Here is a 21,251-nt window from a genome sequence, read left to right on the forward strand (position 1 = left end):
CTCTATCAACAAAGTATGGATGAGGACTGTAGGTTTTTGTACAGCTGCTCAACCAGCTTCAGTCACTGTGTGTCGAGCACAGTAATAAACAGCAGAGTCTACAGCCGTCAGACTGCTCATCTGCAGATACAGCTGCTGTCTGTTGTTGTCTCTGGAGATGGTGAACCGGCCTTTCACTGACTCAGAGTAGTAGATTTCTGCACTGTCATATCTGATAATAGCGATCCACTCCAGTCCTTTTCCAGGAGCCTGTCTGACCCAGGCCATCCAGTAGTCACTGAATGTGAATCCAGAGGCTGTACAGGTCAATCTGTGAGATTCTCCAGGCCTTTTAGTCACTGGTTCAGATTCTGTCAGAGTCTGACCATCAACACCTGCAGAGAGGATAAAAACACATCTGGTGAAATAAACTGTTGACACAATTAGAATCTGTGTTGGATAAAGATCAGTAAAGATGTTGACCTGCCCAGCAGACAGTGAGCAGCAGCAGTCCTGTCCTATAGTCCATCATGTTAAACTGTGTGTCCTCTGTCCTCTGTCCTCCTCTCTGCAGTCACATAAGTAGAGGGGGAGATATCTGAGTTTTGCATTGACTCCTCCTCACAGGGTTTGTAAGAAATATCAACCCTACGTCTCAGCTGTTTACACTTTTCTCTTAACTAGTTTCACGTTGTGTAGAATGTCTATCAGTATTGCTGTAACATCAAAAACAAATGTATTATAATAATAGACGGATGATTATGTTTGCTCCGACTTTTGACAAGTTTATACACAAATTATTCAAACCTGTGAAATCACAATTTATCTTTATCACATTTACCTAAACAAATTATATATATATATATATATATTAGATCATTCATTTTGGTATCAATGCTTTGTTTCACACAAGTCACTTTGATTTTAATGGAAGCACATTTACTATAATATAAATAATCTACAACTTTGTTCTGATCACCAATATAAAGTAGTGTTTAGGAAATGTGCTTCATTATAGTCTCACATGTCACCTTTCTAATTATCTCGTCACTCAGCCAAGCTCTCTGTCTGATCAAATATTGTTTTAAGCTTTTTTCTCTTTTCATATTTAATGTAATTTTTGGCTTGTATTTATAAATATAACATGTGTTATTTAAAATTAAATAATAAGATATCATGAGGGGCTATCTGGTGGTTAATGGGAAACACATATAATTCTAATGGGGATACATCCAAGTGTTTTTGCAATGTGTGAGAAAACCCAGAAGTGTATGGATCACGTTGCTTTGTGGTTGGTGGAGGTTTTTGTGCAGCTGCTCCACTGTCTTTAGTCACTGTGTCACGAGCACAGAAGTAAACAGCAGAGTCTCCTGCTGCCAGGCTGCTGACCTCGAGGTACTGAGTGCTGCTGGGAACATCTTCAGTCATGGTGAAGCGGCTTTGAAAGGAGCTGCCATAGATAGCAGAATTTGAACCTGCGTTCATCCTCCCAACCCACTCCAGAGCTTGTCCTGGCCTCTGTCTGATCCAGTGAATATAATGGCTTGTCATTGTAAAACCAGATGTGACACATGACATCTTCACTGTCCCTCCAGGTCTTTGCACCTGAGAGGAGGACTGCTCCAGTTTGATCTCACTCCAGACTCCTGGAAGAAAATCATGTTTGCTCATTATCCAACATTTCACCAAAGAAATACAAAAAAGAACTAAATCAGAATAGATTTTCTCACCATGAATAGTAACTAAAAATAATAAACTCCAGATAATTGTCCTTTCCATTATTTTAGAGACACTGCCAGTGCTTTCTGATCGGAGTGTTTCAGAAACATATAACACTTCTCTGGTGCTCTGCAACAAGTCGCTGATGGTGTGTTTTAAAGAGAGGAAAAGTTTGCATCGACCTCCCTCTACAGATTCAAAGAGGAACACGTGACATCAACATTTCCATAAGCAGAGTATCTCTACGACGGCTGCATTTACATTTCACATTCACTTACATTTCCTGTCAGCTTATTTCTGGATTCATGTAAACAAAAAAAGAGGAAATTAATTTGTTTATGTTCTGCAATGACATCCTGTTTCTTCAGTGGTAGAGCTACTGTTATTTTATATTCCAGTATCTAAACAAAAAAATATGTTCTGTATTTTCTAAGCAATGTACTGAAGCTCAGCGCAAGTTCAGACAGGAAGACCCATCACTCCGTATTGCACGTCATGGCAATACTCGCTCCTTTCACTAGATGAGAGAGAGCGCCACTCCTTAGCCAACCTATCACTTCCCTCCATTCACAAGCCTAATTATCGCACCTGTTAATCCCTCTATATATGCTCTCCCCTTTTCTATCAGCTGTTTTTCAGGTGTCAACGCGCAACGGTAGTGCAAACAAACCTCCGCGTACGACAAAACTAACCTCAAAGATGTCCAATTCGGACGATTCCGAGGATGAACTCTTCCAGGAGGATCTCAATCCCAGCCCTGACGCTCCGCCCGAGGCAGCTTCCCCCTCCTCAAGCTACCGGCACCCGAGCACCCGTGCGGGTTCCCGCAGCAGCTCTCATTCAGCAGAGGCAGATCTCCTCACTCTTCAACTGCAGCAGAAGGGCATTTCCCCAGCCCCAGGTACTCTCTCCCAGCTTCGCGAGCTCTCAGACCAAGTAGCAGGCGCCGTCCCCCAGCTCACGCCAGCAGCTCCAGCCGGCCCCTCCGACAGATCGCGGCGCGGCCGAGGCCGCGGGGGTAAGAAGACAAGGAAGTCGCCCCCCCCAGTAGCTCATCCGTCCAAAAAGTCAACTTCCTCCCAGGCTCGCACCATCGCTGACCAGCCCGGAAGCACCTTAAACCAGCCTGGGCTCATAGATACCAGCTTGGCCAACACCCTGCAATCCCTGGCCAAATCCATGCAACAAATCGACGCTCGCCTTCAGTCTATGGAAAGGGCAGCAGCCAGAGCCTCCACTTCATCAACTCACAGGGCTGCGCTTCCGGCCATGGCGCCGCCGGGGTTAATGCCGTCCAAGCCCCTACATTCCCTCACAGTGTAGCCTCCCCTCATTCCCTGGCTTCCGCCCTCCCAATCACCCTTTCCACGCCTGCAACGATGCTCATCCGAGGTCCGTATGTCCCAGGCGCAGCCGGCCTAAGATCCCCGCCCTGCTCAGACACCACATGGCGGGAGATTCTTCTGATCATTCACCCCTCCACTCCCTTAATATCACTCGCTTAGCAGCGTTTCATCTACTCACCCAGATCCCGTGCTCTTAGAACTGTCTTCCCTTAGGGCTCAAACACATTCTTATTTTATTTTTTATTTTTATTAATAAATAAATAGATACAAAATGCCTATATAAAAACGTTGGTAATCACGCATATAACTGGTGGTGGTGTCATTAGCATATCAGCTCACATATCATTGTCATGTTTTATATCTGGATTCTATTGCATCATCAATCTAAGATCACAGGCACATTTACACTACAGGTCCTGTCGCGTTACATGGTTATTCAAGTCATGTTCCACGTGTTCTGACCGAAGGGTCTCCGGCTCGAGTGAGCCAGGACGTGACTTCCACGCATTTTTATTTTCATGTTTGACCGGAAGGGTCTCAGGCTTGTGAGCCAGGATGTGACATCCACGCATTTTTATTTTCATGTTTGACCGGAAGGGTCTCAGGCTTGTGAGCCAGGATGTGACATCCACGCATTTTTATTTCACGTTTGGCCGGAAGGGCTTTTACTTTTCATGTTTGACCGGAAGGGTCTCAGGCTTGTGAGCCAGGATGTGACATCCACGCATTTTTATTTCACGTTTGGCCGGAAGGGCTTTTACTTTTCATGTTTGACCGGAAGGGTCTCAGGCTTGTGAGCCAGGATGTGACATCCACGCATTTTTATTTCACGTTTGGCCGGAAGGGCTTTTACTTTTCATGTTTGACCGGAAGGGTCTCAGGCTTGTGAGCCAGGATGTGACATCCACGCATTTTTATTTCACGTTTGGCCGGAAGGGCTTTTACTTTTCATGTTTGACCGGAAGGGTCTCAGGCTTGTGAGCCAGGATGTGACATCCACGCATTTTTATTTCACGTTTGGCCGGAAGGGCTTTTACTTTTCATGTTTGACCGGAAGGGTCTCAGGCTCTGTACATGACAACGCTCTGTTTATATGCCTTGACCTGTATCTGTCTGCTTTGTGAATTTTTAGTTTAGTTTTTATGTTTTTATATATGCTTTTATCATAATATAAGTATCTCTGTTGAATGTTGTTTTACTGATTGTATTTACCTGTTATTTGAAGTGAATTTTTGTTTTAGGATGACTTTTAACATCTGTCCAGGGACTACAGATGAAAAATAGCCTGTTGGCTAACTCTGGCGCATTTACAGAAATGTCAATTAATGTGCACTGTCCCCGTCAAATAAGTATAAAAAAAAAAAAAAAGGCTTGTGAGCCAGGACGAATCCATCCATGCATTTTCCCACTCTTAGTCCTACGCTAGTCAATAACATGTTTTCTCTGTCCCCGTATAATTCTCTAATTATATCCATAAACCACTGCAGCTAGCTCATAAGGTAAGTAACCCAGTACATCTCAATTCTATATATTTCATTATTTTGGGGATTCATCAGATTGGTTCTCCCTTCCCGAATGATATTCCTGCACAACGGGAAACCCCGTATGTCCGGGATGCCCGTACGTCCGGGATGCCCCGTATGTCCGGGATGCCCTGTACGTCCAGGAAGCCCTGTACGTCCAGGAGGGATGCCCGAGGCATCAGTACGTCTAAATCCCCACATGTATTAACCTCTCATTTCATCCATAGATTTCCACCGCATCCCACAAGGTAAGAATTATTCACGTTCAGTACTTCATACTTCACTTCTTTTGGGGGTTCATCGGAAACGGTTCTTTCCCTTCCCGAATGATATCCTACAAAACCTGGGCCTAATCGCCAAACACCATTTTGTTCTTTTGTTATAAACTATCATTATGTTTCATTTATATAATGTGACGGATAATAAACATGTATTATCACGTCTCTCCTGATTGAAATGAAGCTCAGCGCAAGTTCAGACAGGAAGACCTATCACTCCGTATTGCACGTCATGGCAATACTCGCTCCTTTCACTAGATGAGAGAGAGCGCCACTCCTTGGCCAACCTATCACTTCCCTCCATTCACAAGCCTAATTATCGCACCTGTTAATCCCTCTATATATGCTCTCCCCTTTTCTATCAGCTGTCTTTCAGGTGTCAACGCGCAACCCTCCTCCACCCCTTCGCCTCCTGCTTTCAACTCAGGGCCAAGCTCAACCTCCTCCCTTCCAACCGGACCTAACCACTTATCACCATCACCAGTGTCTAGACCCGGGGGGGTTCATCGGAAACGGTTCTTTCCCTTTCCGAATGATATCCTACAAAACCTGGGCCTAATCGCCAAACACCATTTTGTTCTTTTGTTATAAACTATCATCATCATGTTTCATTTATATAATGTGACGGATAATAAACATGTATTACATACATCACGTCTCTCCTGATTGAAATAATAATTTAGTCAAAATTAAAACGTATCATATATGTTTTGCATTTGTGCAAAATGAAGCTTCTCTCAGTCTCTACTGATCTTGGCTGCAGTGGAGGTGAAATAATATTACACAGACATTTAAATACATTTTGTAATGAACTTATCAGACAGTGAGGTGTGTGTCATTGTTCACATTTATACTCTGTGTGGTTGAGTCACATGGTTGCTGAGTACTTGTACAGGTCTGCTGGTGGTTTGTGGCACTGTTTTGATGAGGGGTGCCTCCACCCCACATGTGTGAAATCCAGTCCATTGGTTTTCCTTCACACTGTCTGATCCAACCTGTTGCATAGCTCCTATCAGTCAGAGAATGACCAGAGACCTGACAGGTGATGGTCAAAGGCTGTCCAGGCTGCACAGCCATTGAGTCTGGCTGGATGAGATCAATACCGTTCACACCTGTGGAAACACAAAGCAACAGTATCTCCATCATTCATCTGACCACTCAGTGTTTCTGATGTGTGTATTAGTGAGAATCCACTGAAAGCTCCTCACAGGATCCAGCTGCCAGCAGCAGTATCAGGGCTGCAGAGAACATGTTGATGTTGAAGCTGAACTGATGTGAGCTCTTCTGTCCTCTCTCTGACACACACACACACACACACACACACACACACACACACACACACACACACACACACACACACACACACACACACACACACACACACACACACACACACACACACACACACACACACACACACACACACACACACACACACACACACACACACACACACACACACACACACACACACACACACACACACACTTTGCTGGTTTATGAGGCAACACACACAGATCATTTACATACTGATGATTGGAAATCAGCTGACTTGAGTTCATGGAAATTATCCAAAAGATGAGGAGATGTTCAGGTGTGGTTTTTAATCACATAGAAAAGGTCGAGCAACAAAATGTAGATTATAGAAACAAACTTTTCTATAGTTTTATCAAAATATGAAGTCGGATAAAAGCTATCCATTCTTCTCCTAATCCAGTTATGACACTGATAAAGTTGTCTTTTACATATAGTATTGAATAATGATTTAATAGGAACTGTCTTTTAGAGAATCCCATTCTGCTATAGAAAGGAATCTACTATATTATCACACACTTTTAAAACTAACTTATGGTCTAACTATCCCTTTTAGATGTTATCCCTACAATGATATACAGTATCAGTGATTGTAATGTCAGATTGTTTAAATTGGTGAAAACCCTTTCTGTTGAATTAAGTTAAGAATATTTCTATGACATCTTAGTACTCTTTCCCTCTTGAGTGTAACAGTGAGCTGGTGTTGAGATCATTTCTGGTCTGAGGGCTCCTCCTCTGGTGGCTTCATGTTACAAGTGTTCAGGCTCTGAGGGGTTTTTGTACAGCTCTACTGATGGTGTGTGTTACAGTGTGTCTCTGGCACAGTAATACACAGCAGAGTCTCCAGGCTACACGCTCTGTCCGTTCAGAGTCACTGTGTTGCTGGAAGAGTCTAAGTCGATACTGAACTTGCTCTTCAGTGAATCTTTATAGTATGAACTTCCAGTGTTTTTCATTCCTATCCACTCCAGTCCTTTCCCTGCAGGCTGTCTGATCCAGGCTGTGTAGTAGCCAAGAGAATAAGAGACCTGACAGGTGATGGTCAGACGTTGACCTGGCTGCACAGTCACAGAGGCTGGCTGTATCAACTGCTCACACTTCACACCTGTGGAGGGAAACATGTTGAACAGTGAGCGAGGTTAATAACAGAGAGCAGTCAGTGTGAGCGTTCTGTCAGTGTCTCTGCCTCAGTGAGACTCACAGGATCCAGCAGCCAGCAGCAGCAGCAGAGCTACAGAGAACATGGTTGGTGTTGAAGGTGACCTGATGGAGCTCCTCTTCTTCTGCTGCAGCTGACAGCATGATATCAAGTCTTTATAGCAGACTGTGAGGAAGTTCACTTTGCATAGAGAGGGACACTGACAGGCTATAAAAGAGGGACGGACTGTCCTGTCAAGAGTTGTTGTTTGGATTTGTGTTTGGACATATGAAATAGCATTTATTTTTTAACAATAAATGAAAATGATCTTTTTATTTCTAATCAAACCTCAGACAAATAGTATATTTATTGTCTGATGTAACTTTTGGAAGCTGCTTTCTGATGGAAGCAGTTTTATTTAGGCGATATTTCCTTCAGTGTTTTGATGATGTTGAGCTCAAGGTTTTTGTGATTGTGAGAAGCAGAACACAACGTTTTGACTTTATTTTGACTTGTTGAGTTTTTGTACAGCATTTCTCCTTCCTGTCTCACTGTGTGTCTCGAGCACAGTAATAAACAGCAGAGTCTACAGCCGTCAGACTGCTCATCTGCAGATACACCTGCTGTCTGCTGTTGTCTCTGGAGATGGTGAAGCGGCCTTTCACTGACTCAGAGTAGTAGATGCTGCTACTGCTATCACTGATAGTAGCAACCCACTCCAGTCCTTTTCCAGGAGCCCGTCTGATCCAAGCATTCCAGTAATTACCACTAAACCCTGAATATGTGCAGGTCAGTCTGTGGGACCCTCCAGGCTTTGTAACCGCTGGTTCAGACTCAGTCAGTGTTTGACCCTCAGTACCTACAGACATGTAAACAGATCATTCGTTTCTGTAAAGCAGCCATATTGTCTTTGTACCAGGAGCTCTGTCTGAAAAACAGGTGTTGTTCTTGAGTAAATTGACAGGATGAGAAAAACCACCAGATAATCAGGTCTGATCATTGTGAAAGCCAGTTGTCTCTGTCCAGTCTACAGTGTGTATGTCAGTGATTTAGTGTCTTTCCTTCACTCTGCAACACATATGTAGAGATGGAAGAGGTCAGAGTGTGCATTGACTCCTCCTCCTCAAACAGAAACACAGCACATCCCCTGAATCGATATGATGTAGATGTCCTTTTTGCATACTATGATTGAATGTATATATCCTTAAATTAAAAGGTTGAATTTCAAGTTATTTGTCAGTTCCTTTTATTTAAACCTAAATAAGATGTAATCATTTATTCTGCTTTGCACATCATTGGTTGCCCATCCACATACTGGAAACATCATGCATACATATATTATTGATACCGGCTGTTAGGAAATTAATAATGGGACATGATTGTTGCAGGAAAGCTTCAAGCCTTTCATAGTATACGTTTAGAGACACTCTCATATTCCCATTATTGTCATCTGTCTTTTTATCCTCTACTGCCACCTGTTGGTACTTGAGTGAGTAATGTGACTGACATTTCTACATGTAATGTTTATTTTTGCCCATACATGAAAAATACATTTAGAAGATGTTTTTCCTGTCCTTGGATATTTTATGAGGAAATTATTTATTTAAAGACATTTATTTTTTATTATTGTGTTTTGTAACTTGGCTCAGAAGCAACTGTTTTTTAATGTTCATAAAAACTACAGCAAGGAAATATTTAGTCAAAGTATAATTCTCCTTGTACTCTATCAACAAAGTAAGGATGAGGACTGTAGGTTTTTGTACAGCTGCTCAACCAGCTTCAGTCACTGTGTGTCGAGCACAGTAATAAACAGCAGAGTCTACAGCCGTCAGACTGCTCATCTGCAGATACAGCTGCTGTCTGTTGTTGTCTCTGGAGATGGTGAACCGGCCTTTCACTGACTCAGAGTAGTAGATGTGGGCACTGCTGGTAGCGTGCATAGTAGCAACCCACTCCAGTCCTTTCCCAGGAGCCTGTCTGACCCAGGCCATCAGGAGCTACTGAATGTGAATCCAGAGGCTGAACAGGTCAATCTGTGAGATTCTCCAGGCCTTTTAGTCACTGGATCAGATTCTGTCAGAGTCTGACCATCAACACCTGTAGAGAGGATAAAAACACATCTGGTGAAATAAACTGTTGACACAATTAGAAGCTGTGTTGGATAAAGATCAGTAAAGATGTTGACCTGCCCAGCAGACAGTGAGCAGCAGCAGTCCTGTCCTATAGTCCATCATGTTAAACTGTGTGTCCTCTGTCCTCTGTCCTAATCTCTGCAGTCACATAAGTAGAGGGGCAGATATCTGAGTTTTGCATCGACCCCTCCTTTAACTAAGTGTGTGTTTTTTTCAGAATAACTTTGCAAGGCCATTTATAAAGGGACAACCAATAGACTTCATGTAAAGTATAATGATTTTGATTGCCAGAGGGACAGCTGGGCCTACATCCAATACGACAATAAACTCAATTAATTAACTAAACATTCATCTCAGGTGTATTTGATTGAATTTGGGTTAGAGATTAGACCATCAGAGCTGCTTCTTTAATGGAAACATTGTTAATATATATTTTTTATTGAATCAACTTCTCCAATGTGTTTACGGTCGATTCAAGTGTGCCAGTTAGCTGACTGGAGTCAGTTGTTTGTCTCCAGTGTTAAATATAGAATGTGCTTCCTTTGGTTGTGGTTATGTGACAGTAATGTTTCAAATTCAAACAGATGAAAATTTCCTGATGATAATGTTTATGATATAATGATGATTTGTGTTCAATTGGCAAATCTAATAGATGTTTTTTACTCTTTAATGTAATCAAAGTGTGCATTCATTAATGTTCTTCTAGAGATACATGGGCACAGTTTAACCAAACTGAATCAGATAATCAGCTGCGTTGTTTGAAATGGGACAGCACACCTGAAATGTATATTTAAATGCTTTATTAAGGGCAGTGAACGTATTTGTTCTGTATGTGGCCTGTGGAACTGCCAGTCAGCTGTTCCTAAGGCTGACTTCATCTCTGGCTACGCCTCCCTGCAGTCTCTGGATTTCCTTGCTCTCACTGAGACCTGGATTACTCCATCCAACACATCCACCCCAGCAGCTCTCTCCACAGCATATTCCTTCTCCCATACACCCAGACCCACTGGCAGAGGAGGTGGCACTGGTCTCCTGCTCGCTCCCAAATGGAGCTTTTCCATCTTCAAGCTACCTAACTTCACTCCTTCCACCTTTGAATCCCATGCCGTCACAGTAACCCATCCTATACAACTAACCATTGTTGTTCTCTACCGTCCACCAGGCGCCTTGGGGGACTTCTTGGAGGAATTAGACCATCTCCTCTCACACATCCCTGAAACTGGCCCTCCCGCTGTACTTCTCGGAGACTTCAACCTCCAGACGGGAAAGATAGACGAACTAACATCTCTGCTTTCTCACTGTCTCCGTCCCCACCAACTCATAAAGCTGGCAATGTCCTTGATCTCATATTCTCAAGGAACTGCGCTACTTCTAACCTCTCTGTAAACCCGCTCCACACATCCGATCACTTCTTCATTTCATTCTCTTTACCCCTTTCCAAACATAACAAACTAATCTCTTCGCATCCTGCACTTGTCCGCCGTAACCTCCGTTCCCTCTCCCCCTCTCCCCCTCTACCTTTGCCTCATCGGTGCTCTCAGCCCTCCCTTCCTCCGACTCGTTCCAACTCCTGCCTCCAAACTCTGCTGCAGAAACTCTCCTCTCTACTCTCTCATCCTCTCTGGACTCTCTCTGTCCTCTCACATCTCGGCAGGCTCGTCAGTCCCCTCCTGCTCCCTGGCTAAATGATGCACTGCGTGCTAATAGAACCGTCCTTAGGGCAGCAGAGCGGAAATGGTGGAAATCCAAACACCGTGACGACCTCCTAACCTATCAGGCTCTCCTCTCCTCTTTCTCTGCTTTGATCTCTCAGGCAAAAAGCACTTTCTTTCAATATAAGATCCAATCTTCTTATTCCAATCCTAAAAAACTATTTTCCATCTTCTCCACCCTCTTGGACCACCCAAAAGCCCCTTCCCCCTCCTCCCTTCTGTCAAGCGACTTTGTTAACCACTTTGAAAAAAAGGTTGACGATATTCGCTCTTCTTTTTCTGACTCACCTTTACTCATCACTGGATCACCTGAGCCACCTTCAACCGGCACACTAACCTCCTTTTCCCCTCTCTCGCCAAGTGAGGTTCTTACCCTCATTTCTTCTGCCCGCCCTACCACCTGTCCTCTAGACCCTATCCCTTCAAACCTCCTTCACACTATCGCTCCTGATATTCTACCGTTTCTCACCCATTTCATCAACACTTCTCTAACTTCTGGTCACTTTCCAAACAGTCTCAAGGAGGCAAGAGTAAACCCTCTCCTAAAGAAACCCACTCTCGACCCGTCTGACGTTATAAACTACAGGCCTGTCTCTCTCCTCCCGTTCCTGTCTAAAACACTTGAACACGCTGTCTTTAAACAACTCTCCTGTTATCTCCATCAGAACAACCTTCTGGATCCGCACCAGTCTGGTTTCAAGGCAGGTCACTCCACAGAAACTGCCCTCCTTGCTGTCACTGAGGAACTGCACACTGCTAAAGCAGCCTCCCTCTCCTCTGTCATCATCCTGTTGGACCTGTCTGCTGCATTCGACACGGTGAACCATCAGATCCTCCTTCGCACTCTCCAAGAACTTGGAGTTTCAGGCTCTGCACTTTCCCTCCTCACCTCATACCTCAAAGACCGCACCTACAGGGTAACTTGGAGAGGGTCCGAGTCCGACCCTTGTCAATTAACTACAGGGGTCCCTCAGGGCTCTGTTCTTGGTCCCCTCCTCTTCTCCCTGTACACAAACTCGCTCGGATCTGTCATTAGTCACTGACGACACCCAATTAATTCTGTCCTTTCCCCGCTCAGAGACCCAGGTCGTCGCACGCATCTCTGCTTATTTAGCTGACATCTCTCAGTGGATGTCCGCTCATCATCTCAAGCTCAACCTTGACAAAACTGAAGTGCTTTTCCTTCCGGGAAAAGATTGTCCCTCTCTTGACCTGACTATCAACATCGGCACCTCTGGTGTTTCCCCGACCCAGACTGCAAGGAATCTGGGTGTGACCCTGGATAACAACCTGTCCTTCACTGCAAACATCGCTGCTACAACCCGCTGCTGTAGATACACGCTTTTCAACATCAGGAAGATACGCCCCCTGCTGACCCAGAAATCGACGCAGGTTCTGGTCCAGGCTCTCGTCACCTCACGCCTAGACTACTGCAACTCCCTCCTGGCTGGTCTACCTGCATGTGCCATCCGACCTCTGCAGCTCATTCAGAATGCAGCGGCTCGTCTGGTCTTCAACCTTCCTAATTTTTCCCACACCACTCCTCTCCTCCGCTCCCTTCACTGGCTTCCGGTAACTGCTAGAATTCACTTCAAGACACTGGTACTTGCGTACCATGCTGCGAATGGATCTGGCCCTTCCTACATCCAGGACATGGTTAAACCGTACACCCCAGCACGTGCACTTCGCTCTGCATCAGCCAAACAACTCGCTGCACCCTCGCTGCGAGGGGGACCCAAGTTCCCATCAGCAAAAACACGTGGGTTTGCTATCCTGGCTCCAAAATGGTGGAATGAGCTCCCCATTGAAATCAGGACAGCAGAAAGCTTACACACCTTCCGGCGCAGACTGAAACCTCATCTCTTTCGACTCCACTTCGAGCGATAGAATGACTAACAAAGAACTGCTAACAGAGCACTTATATACTAATAAAGGACTGGCTTATCTAAAGCCAGTTGAGTAGCACTTGAAATACTTGGCTCTATGAAACCTGATGTACTTATATGATTCTGTTTTCTTCAAGGTTGTGTCTTCCTGGTCGAATGTACTTATTGTAAGTCGCTTTGGATAAAAGCGTCAGCGAAATGCAATGTTTTTCAAATCAGTTTTATAAGTGTCATAGACAGTTAAATTGCTCGTATTATACTTAAAATATATGTAAAACAAAACCACTAATGTGATCTTTTTATTTTAGTGGTTTATTAATGACAGTTAATTTTATTTTTTCTATAGATGGTTTTATTTTTGTCCTTTTCTCATGAGAAGAATTTGAAGAGTCTTTAATGTACCTACATCATTAGTTATCTTATATCATTAGATAATTTAATAGTGAAAAAGGAGCGCCTTTTAAAAAATATGTGCATTGCAATAAATGTAGTTAGGATCTATTTAATGTTCAAGTGGTGGTATTGAATAGAGGAAGTAGTTTTTGTACGACTCTCCTGTTACTGTCTCTCACTGTGTCTTCTGGCACAGTGATACACTGCTGTGTCCTCGGCCTTCAGACTGTTCATCTGCAGATACACTTTACTGCTGGAGTCATCTCTGGAGATAGTGAATCTACCCTGGACCGACTGGGAGTAAGAGATCGGAGTACTAGCTGTGTGTATTAAAGCGATCCACTCCAGTCCTTTCCCAGGAGCCTGTCTGATCCAGTTCCATCGTGAGCCTCCAAAGTTGAATCCAGATGTTGTGCAGGTGAGTCTGTGAGGTTCTCCGGGTTTCCTGACTGCTGGTTCAGACTCAGTTATGGTCTGACCTTCAGCAGACCAAACAAACAGAGCAACCACCAAGAGTGTTAGCTTTCCCTGAGCCATGTTCTCACAGTTTCTTGTGTTTTCAAAAGCTTGAGTCCCTCTTTAAATATGAAGTAAACTTGATCCCTTTGAGAATTCATTTGACGATTAGCTCCTCCTACTTCGCATTCTGCTTTAAAAGTCAAATTCAAGGCTATACAAACAGCATTAAACATCATTTAAACTAGCAGCAAATAGTTATTTAAGGCAATTGTTGATACAAATGAACTGTTGATTAAAATACTATAATTATTCTTTTTCAACGAAAGATCCAGTTGAATATTTTTATTTAATTTGACTATAACTCATATGAGTAACATCAAAGCTTTTCTTCTAATCATTGTTTTAGTTGTAACAATTCGAATCTAATTCAGAAATTGTTTGAACGATATGTTTTTATTTTATTTTATTTTGTGACTGCAATGAAGGAAAGCAGGATGCTCTACATGTTTACTTGTGTTTGCTGCAGCTGGATGAAGACCTGGGTTTTATTTCTTTTTTTACTTTTAAAGGTTTCAGTATTCAAATAGTGGCAGTTTGAGGACAGATACAGAGAAACTTGGAGCCTTACGAGGAAATAAACTACTAAGGAACTGAAACCTATTTGACAATGTGCAAAAACACATTCCTGCAGTGCATGAAAAATGCAAACTAAATAAGTTAAAAAGACGTAGGATCTCAGATTAGACCATTTTCTAAATGTTGGCACATAAATGCTTTTTATGGTTCAGCTGCTGTCTTCTCTAAAGAGATATTTTGATAAGGCTCTGTTCTGCAATTAACATTATAAATCTATGAAGTGATATGATTTCTACATTCAGCTATCTGTTAAGAAATATTTTTCTAATCTTACAGTGTAACTACCGTTGTGTCATGATATTGAAAAACTCCAAATCTCACTTTAACAGTGTGAGAAAACTGTGGTAATGATGAGGGGTTTTTGTACAGCTGCTCAACCAGCTTCAGTCACTGTGTCTCGAGCACAGTAATAAACAGCAGAGTCTACAGCCGTCAGACTGCTCATCTGCAGATACAGCTGCTGTCTGTTGTTGTCTCTGGAGATGGTGAAGCGGCCTTTAAATGACTCAGAGTAGTACGCGGTGCTCCCAGTGTCGAAATAAGCGATCCACTCCAGTCCTTTCCCAGGAGCCTGTCTGATCCAGTGCATGTTGTAGCTAGTGAATGTGAATCCAGAGGCTGTACAGGTCAATGTGTGAGATTCTCCAGGCCTTTTAGTCACTGGTTCAGATTCTATCAGAGTCTGACCATCAACACCTGTAAAGAGGATAAAAACACATCTGGTGAAATAAGCTGTTGACACAATTAGAATCTGTGTTGGATAAAGATCAGTAAAGATGTTGACCTGCCCAGCAGACAGTGAGCAGCAGCAGTCCTGTCCTATAGTCCATCATGTTAAACTGTGTGTCCTCTGTCCTCTTTCCTCCTCTCTGCAGTCACATAAGTAGAGGGGGAGATATCTGAGTTTGCATTGACTCCTCCTATAACTGTGTCTTTTTCAGATTAATTTTGCAAGGCCATTGATAAAGCACCAAAAAGTAGACTTCATATGAGGAAACCCTCTCCTTGCTTTATAGATTGGGGGATAGTCCTTAACGTTTGATGACATTTGGAGAATGAATGTTTAAATGTACAGCAATCACTCTCCATGTAGAAACAAATATGTGTTGGTGCATGTGTTGGATGATGGCAGAGGGACCCACCTACACTGTGTGCACAAGTATTAGGCAAGTTGTATTTTTGTGGATTCATTTATTATTGAACAACTAAAGTGCTCTCTGCCCATCAAACATTTTAATAAACCTCAAACCTGGATATTTAAGAAAGTAAAAATGAGGTTTTGCCTTTTATAGGATAAAATATGTGTACAATTATTGAGCAACTATTAGTGGGCAAACTTATTATGCATCTAAATAAAAAAACTAAAATATTCCCATCTCACTTGTTTATTTTCATCTGTTAAAGAGAGAACAATAAAACAAACACCATTTGTCCTGCATAGAAATCATGGTCTTCTTGAAAGATGCAGACTTTTCCTGTACCACTACTTGAAGAACATGTCTTCTAAAAACTGGCAGTATATTTGGGAGTTGACTTTCTAGTAATTTTTAATAATTCCAGCCCATACCAGAACCCCACCTCCACCTTGCTGGCATCGAAGTGGAGCTCTGGGCCCGTTACTGATCCAGCCACGGACCATCTATCTGGTCCGTGAAGAGTCACTCTCATCTCATCAGTCCGTGAAACCTTTGGAAAATCTGTGTTTAGATATTTCTTGGCCCAGTCGTAACATTGTATCTGATGTGTCTTGGTCAGTTGTGGTCGGGTTTCAGCCTTCCTTACCTTGGCCATGTCTCTGAGCACTGAACATCTTGTACTTCTGGGCACGCCGGGTAGGTTGCAGTTCTTGAATATGACAGCACTCGAGGATAATGGCTTCCCGGTAGCTTCACATTTGATTCTTCTCAAATCTTTGGCAGTTATTTTGCGTCTTTTCCTCAATACGTTTCTTCTGACCCCGTTAACTATTTGCACCAAACGTTTGAAGGTTCTGTGATCACGCCCAAATATCTTAGGAATCTCAAGAGTGCTGCATCCCTCTGAAAGACTTTTTACAGTTTTGACTTTTCAGAGTCAGTTAAATCTATTTTTTGGCCCATTTTGCATGAGACAAAGGAACTGGCTTATAATTGTGCACACCGTGATATAGGCCACACCCTCCCTCATTAGACATCACCTGATTTTAATCTCAATGAGACTTTTACCTGGTTAAATAAAGGATATATATATATATATATATATATATGCTTAAATCCAATATGCATTCAAGTGTATACAGCTTGGAGTTACAAAATATGCATACAAATTATGATATGGTCAAAATACTCAATTCAAACAGATAAAGCTTTCCTGATGATAATGTTTATGATATAATGATGATTGGTGTACAATCAGAAAAGTAAAAAGATGTGTATTAATCTAATCAAAGTGTGCATTCATTAATGTACTTCTAGAGATACATGGGCACAGCTTAACCATACTGAATCAGATAAATAGCTGTGTTGTGTGAAATGGGATATTTTATATTATTTTTAATACATTTTGTTGGATGCACAAACGACACAAAAATACATATTTCCTTCAAAACATACAAATGATCTGTTAGAATTCACTATATTTCTTTAGGTTGCAACTGAATTAAACATTGCGTCAAAATAGACGAAATAGGATGTCAATATTCAGTTAATAAGTTTCAATATAAAGTGAATGCTCTCATGGGTGGTGGTAAATAGAGGAAGTAGTTTTTGTACAACTCTCCTGTTACTGTCTCTCACTGTGTCTCTCTGGCACAGTGATACACTGCTGTGTCCTCGGCCTTCAGACTGTTCATCTGCAGATACACTTTACTGCTGGAGTCATCTCTGGAGATAGTGAATCTACCCTGGACCGACTGGGAGTAATAGATCGGAGTACTAGCTGTGTGTATTAAAGCGATCCACTCCAGTCCTTTCCCAGGAGCCTGTCTGATCCAGTTCCATACTGAGCCTCCAAGTTGAATCCAGATGTTGTGCAGGTGAGTCTGTGCAACCCTGTCTCCTAAAAATTACGTTCCCACAGAACTAAACTGCATTCTCAATTACGTTTAGCTAGAAACGTATTTACTCCCACGTTACGTTTGTTATGAACGTATCTCAAATACGTTTATTTTCTACATATCTTCTAGAAACATGTTTTCTCCCAGGTTACGTTCCTTATGAACGTATCTGAAATACGTTTATTTTCTACATATCTTTGCCATTTATTGTCTTGCTTATAATAATGATAATAGTCATTTATAAATATCATTTTAGAGCACACCTTTGAAATCGACAATCGGGCTCGATATATGGTTAAATTAAAATCAGTAGGCGAGGCTGTAATTTCGCCAGCTGTTACTCTCATGAGCGAGGCAGAACATAATAGTTTTAACATGCCAAAAAGCTGCTGTGTCGTTCATTGCACCTCAAACATTAAAACAAATCCAGAGTTACGTGTTTCTGTACTTCCTCTAAGAAGAAAGGACAGTAACAGAAGAGCTCTGTGGCTTCAGGCTTGATCGCCGTTCAAATGACAGCGTTGGTTTCCCCAAAAGTGGGCGGGGCTGTAAAGTGAAGTAGATTTTACTGTCATCTATTATTCAAAACCATTCTATTTATTCTAACGTATTACATGCCAGTGTTTTATCTTTTTATTTATTTGTTTTTATTTTAAATCGTATAATGTCGGACTTTTTTTGTCGTCTTTGAGGAAAAGAAATGGGGTTTAGAGATTCAAAATACTGAAATCTGTATTTTTTAAAATCTCTTCCTTCTAATTTGTTATTCTTTTCTAAATAACACACTGTTATTTACTCAACAATAGCACACAATTATCCTTGTTTTTATTTATTCGTTTAATTCTATAATCTTGGGCATTTTAGCATGCTTTTTAGCCGTAAATAAAGTCACCAGAGACAGACGGGACATTTCGAGATTTAGGATGGCCCAAGACACTACACTACCCATAATCCCCAGCTATCGTTTGGGACTACAGTCCCGTTGACAAACCCCGTGATGTTGCGCCAAGGTTACGCCGAGCGTCAAGCTCTTTGAAATGGAACGAAACCACGGCAGACTATTCAAAACTGGACTCGAACGCCCCACCAGAACTACACATGCTGGCTATTGTGTTTCGCAACATGTTCTCTATGGCACGTCTCTACTGGGAATTGTAGTTTTAAAAGACGTTTTTCCCAAATGTAGAAGTTGACAGTATTAAACTGTGTACAGCCCTGGAGGTTTAGGCGATAGGAAACACATTGGTGTGTACACATTTAAAACATGTAATTACTAAATGGGTGAAAATCGCTTGTATCCATAATGGGCAGCATTAATATATACCCACACGACAGCTCATTGTTACTTTGTTATTCTACTCCACTACAATTCAGAGGTTAACCTGGTATTTTTACTCCACTACATTTAGTTTAGTTACTTTGCAGATTCTGATTAATGATGTGGAATATAAACAACCCTTAAAGCAGACTTTAGTTACACCTGAATACAATTCAGGGAAGGTGATTGTCAAGTGCCAACAATCAGGAGAGATATTTGATAGTTGGTGCTTGAGAAGACTAAACATTTATCTGCAGATCTTTATAAAGTATATTCATTACTCGTTATTCTCTACTAATAGTTAATTAAAAATGGCTATTTTGCATATCCCTTTCAAGATTTCAAGGTTTTCTAAGGTGTATTGATCTTATACACAACTTGGGTCGCAGGTTCCTCAACAGACATCTATCAATATGTGTGTACTGTATACCTCCACCATTAAACTGTCATATTCTGCACATTTCTTATTCTATCTACATACATAAGAGTATAATTAATGTGTATAATATCATTTAAAATAAGTGTTTCAACATAGTTAACATTGCAGGAAAGCAATATGTTAGACGTTAAGTACTTTGTCAGGCTTAATATTAATCTGTAGATAGATACCCCCAGAGCTTTTTTCTTGTTTAAAAGAAGATCTTAACCTAAAGTATTTTTTAATGTGTTAATAAAGGTTCATTCGTTTTTCTGTTTTGCACATCCTCCTATTAATATCTTTGTACATCCAGCACTAAACTGTTTTATTGTAGAGATCACTTAGTATCTTCTTGACTTTTTATATTCTATATTTCTATCATTGACCTTCTACTTTGCCCCTATGAAAGTATGTACTCTTAATATTGTTTTGATCAAATAAGATTATTCAACAAAAATAATTCAATAACATGCTTTAACCACTAGGCGGTGCACACAAGGTACACACAGCATACTAATAATAACTTTGTATTATTAGTGTAGACACTTATGTATAACATCTGAAGATGTGTAGTTTTATTCATGTTTTTACATAATTTTACAGGATATTGCTATACTATTTCTCTTGTTTTACTTCTACACATTAATATCTGATTTGTAAAACATCACAGACAGAAAGGCATAGGCTATCCGTCATTTAATAGTAAGCTATTGAAATTGTGATTCCATAGATGTGTCTCCCATCACCCAAATCCCCTGACTATTCTCTCAACTCAGTATTTAGATTCTTATATTCAAAGAAAATCAGTAATATCTTTAAAAACTACAAGTCCTTTTTTATCAGCTGTGCACCGTTATGGTGTAAATATAACCTATATACCAAATGGATCAAATATAAAAGTCAGCCGAATTACTATTGATACTGCAAGGAGACGTATTTTGTGATAAGAAATTGAAGATGTTGTTTAATTGTTGATATATTTATGATCCACGTCAAGTATTCAGTTTTGGCAGCAGTTCTCCTGTTTGTCTCTCTCTATAAATAAAGAATTACGGCAGATGTGTAATATTTAATGCAGCCGAACCGTGTATTACAATGCCGTTATGTGATGACTTCCAAAGAGAAAAGCAAGCACACTCTGAATTAGGTATTATTTTATTTTTCGTTGTCGGATATCATATCTCCATATCATATCAACACCATATCCCAGCGTGCATTGCGGCTAAAACATCCAATCAAAAAGCTTCAAGCTGAGGATCTTGGGTAATCAGTTTAGTGGGTTTGTGGTGTGTATCGCTCAAAATGTCCCGTCTGTTTCCGGTGACTTTATTTACGGCTAAAAAGCCCAAGATTATAGAATTAAATGAATAAATAAAAACAAGGATAATTGTGTGTTATTGTTGAGTAAATAACAGTGTGTTATTTAGAAAAGAATAATAAATTAGAAGGAAAAGATTTAAAAAAATACAGATTTCAGTATTTTGAGGCTCTGAGCCGCATTTATTTTCCTCACAGACGGAAAAAAAGTCAGACATTATACGATTTAAAATAAAAACAAATAAATAAAAGATAAAACACTGGCATGTAATTTACGTTAGAATAAATAGAATGGTTTTGAATAATAGAGAGTAAATCTACTTCACTTTACAGCCCCGCCCACTTTTGGGGAAACCAGCGCTGTCATTTGAACGGCGATCAAGCCTGAAGTCACAGAGCTCTTCTGATACTGTCCTTTCTTCTTAGAGGAAGTACAGAAACACGTAACTCTGGATTTGTTTTAATGTTTGAGGTGCAATAAACGACACAGCAGCTTTTTGGCATGTTAAAACTATTATGTTCTGCCTCGCTCATGAGAGTAACAGCTGGCGAAATTACAGCCTCGCCTACTGATTTTAATTTAACCATATATCGAGCCCGATTGTCGATTTCAAAGGTGTGCTCTAAAATGATATTTATAAATAACTAA

The 21,251-nt window shown here is 41.3% G+C and overlaps 3 gene segments (V, D, J or C); all 3 read right to left on the reverse strand.

The window, feature by feature from the left end:
* Nucleotides 1-6,975: 6,975 nt before the first annotated feature.
* Nucleotides 6,976-7,441, reverse strand: LOC117443567 (immunoglobulin heavy variable 4-38-2-like). The segment is given in 2 exon segments: nt 6,976-7,264; nt 7,361-7,441. Coding segments are annotated over 2 exon segments (300 nt in total).
* Nucleotides 7,442-13,585: 6,144 nt separating this feature from the next.
* LOC117443563 (immunoglobulin heavy variable 3-21-like) lies at nt 13,586-13,957 on the reverse strand. The segment is given in 1 exon segment: nt 13,586-13,957. A coding segment is annotated over 1 exon segment (372 nt).
* A 931-nt stretch (nt 13,958-14,888) lies between these two features.
* LOC117443557 (Ig heavy chain V region 914-like) lies at nt 14,889-16,325 on the reverse strand. The segment is given in 2 exon segments: nt 14,889-15,211; nt 16,298-16,325. Coding segments are annotated over 2 exon segments (351 nt in total).
* Nucleotides 16,326-21,251: the final 4,926 nt, after the last annotated feature.

This window comes from Pseudochaenichthys georgianus, unplaced genomic scaffold, assembly GCF_902827115.2.
Source record: "Pseudochaenichthys georgianus unplaced genomic scaffold, fPseGeo1.2 scaffold_624_arrow_ctg1, whole genome shotgun sequence".
NCBI lineage: Eukaryota > Metazoa > Chordata > Actinopteri > Perciformes > Channichthyidae > Pseudochaenichthys > Pseudochaenichthys georgianus.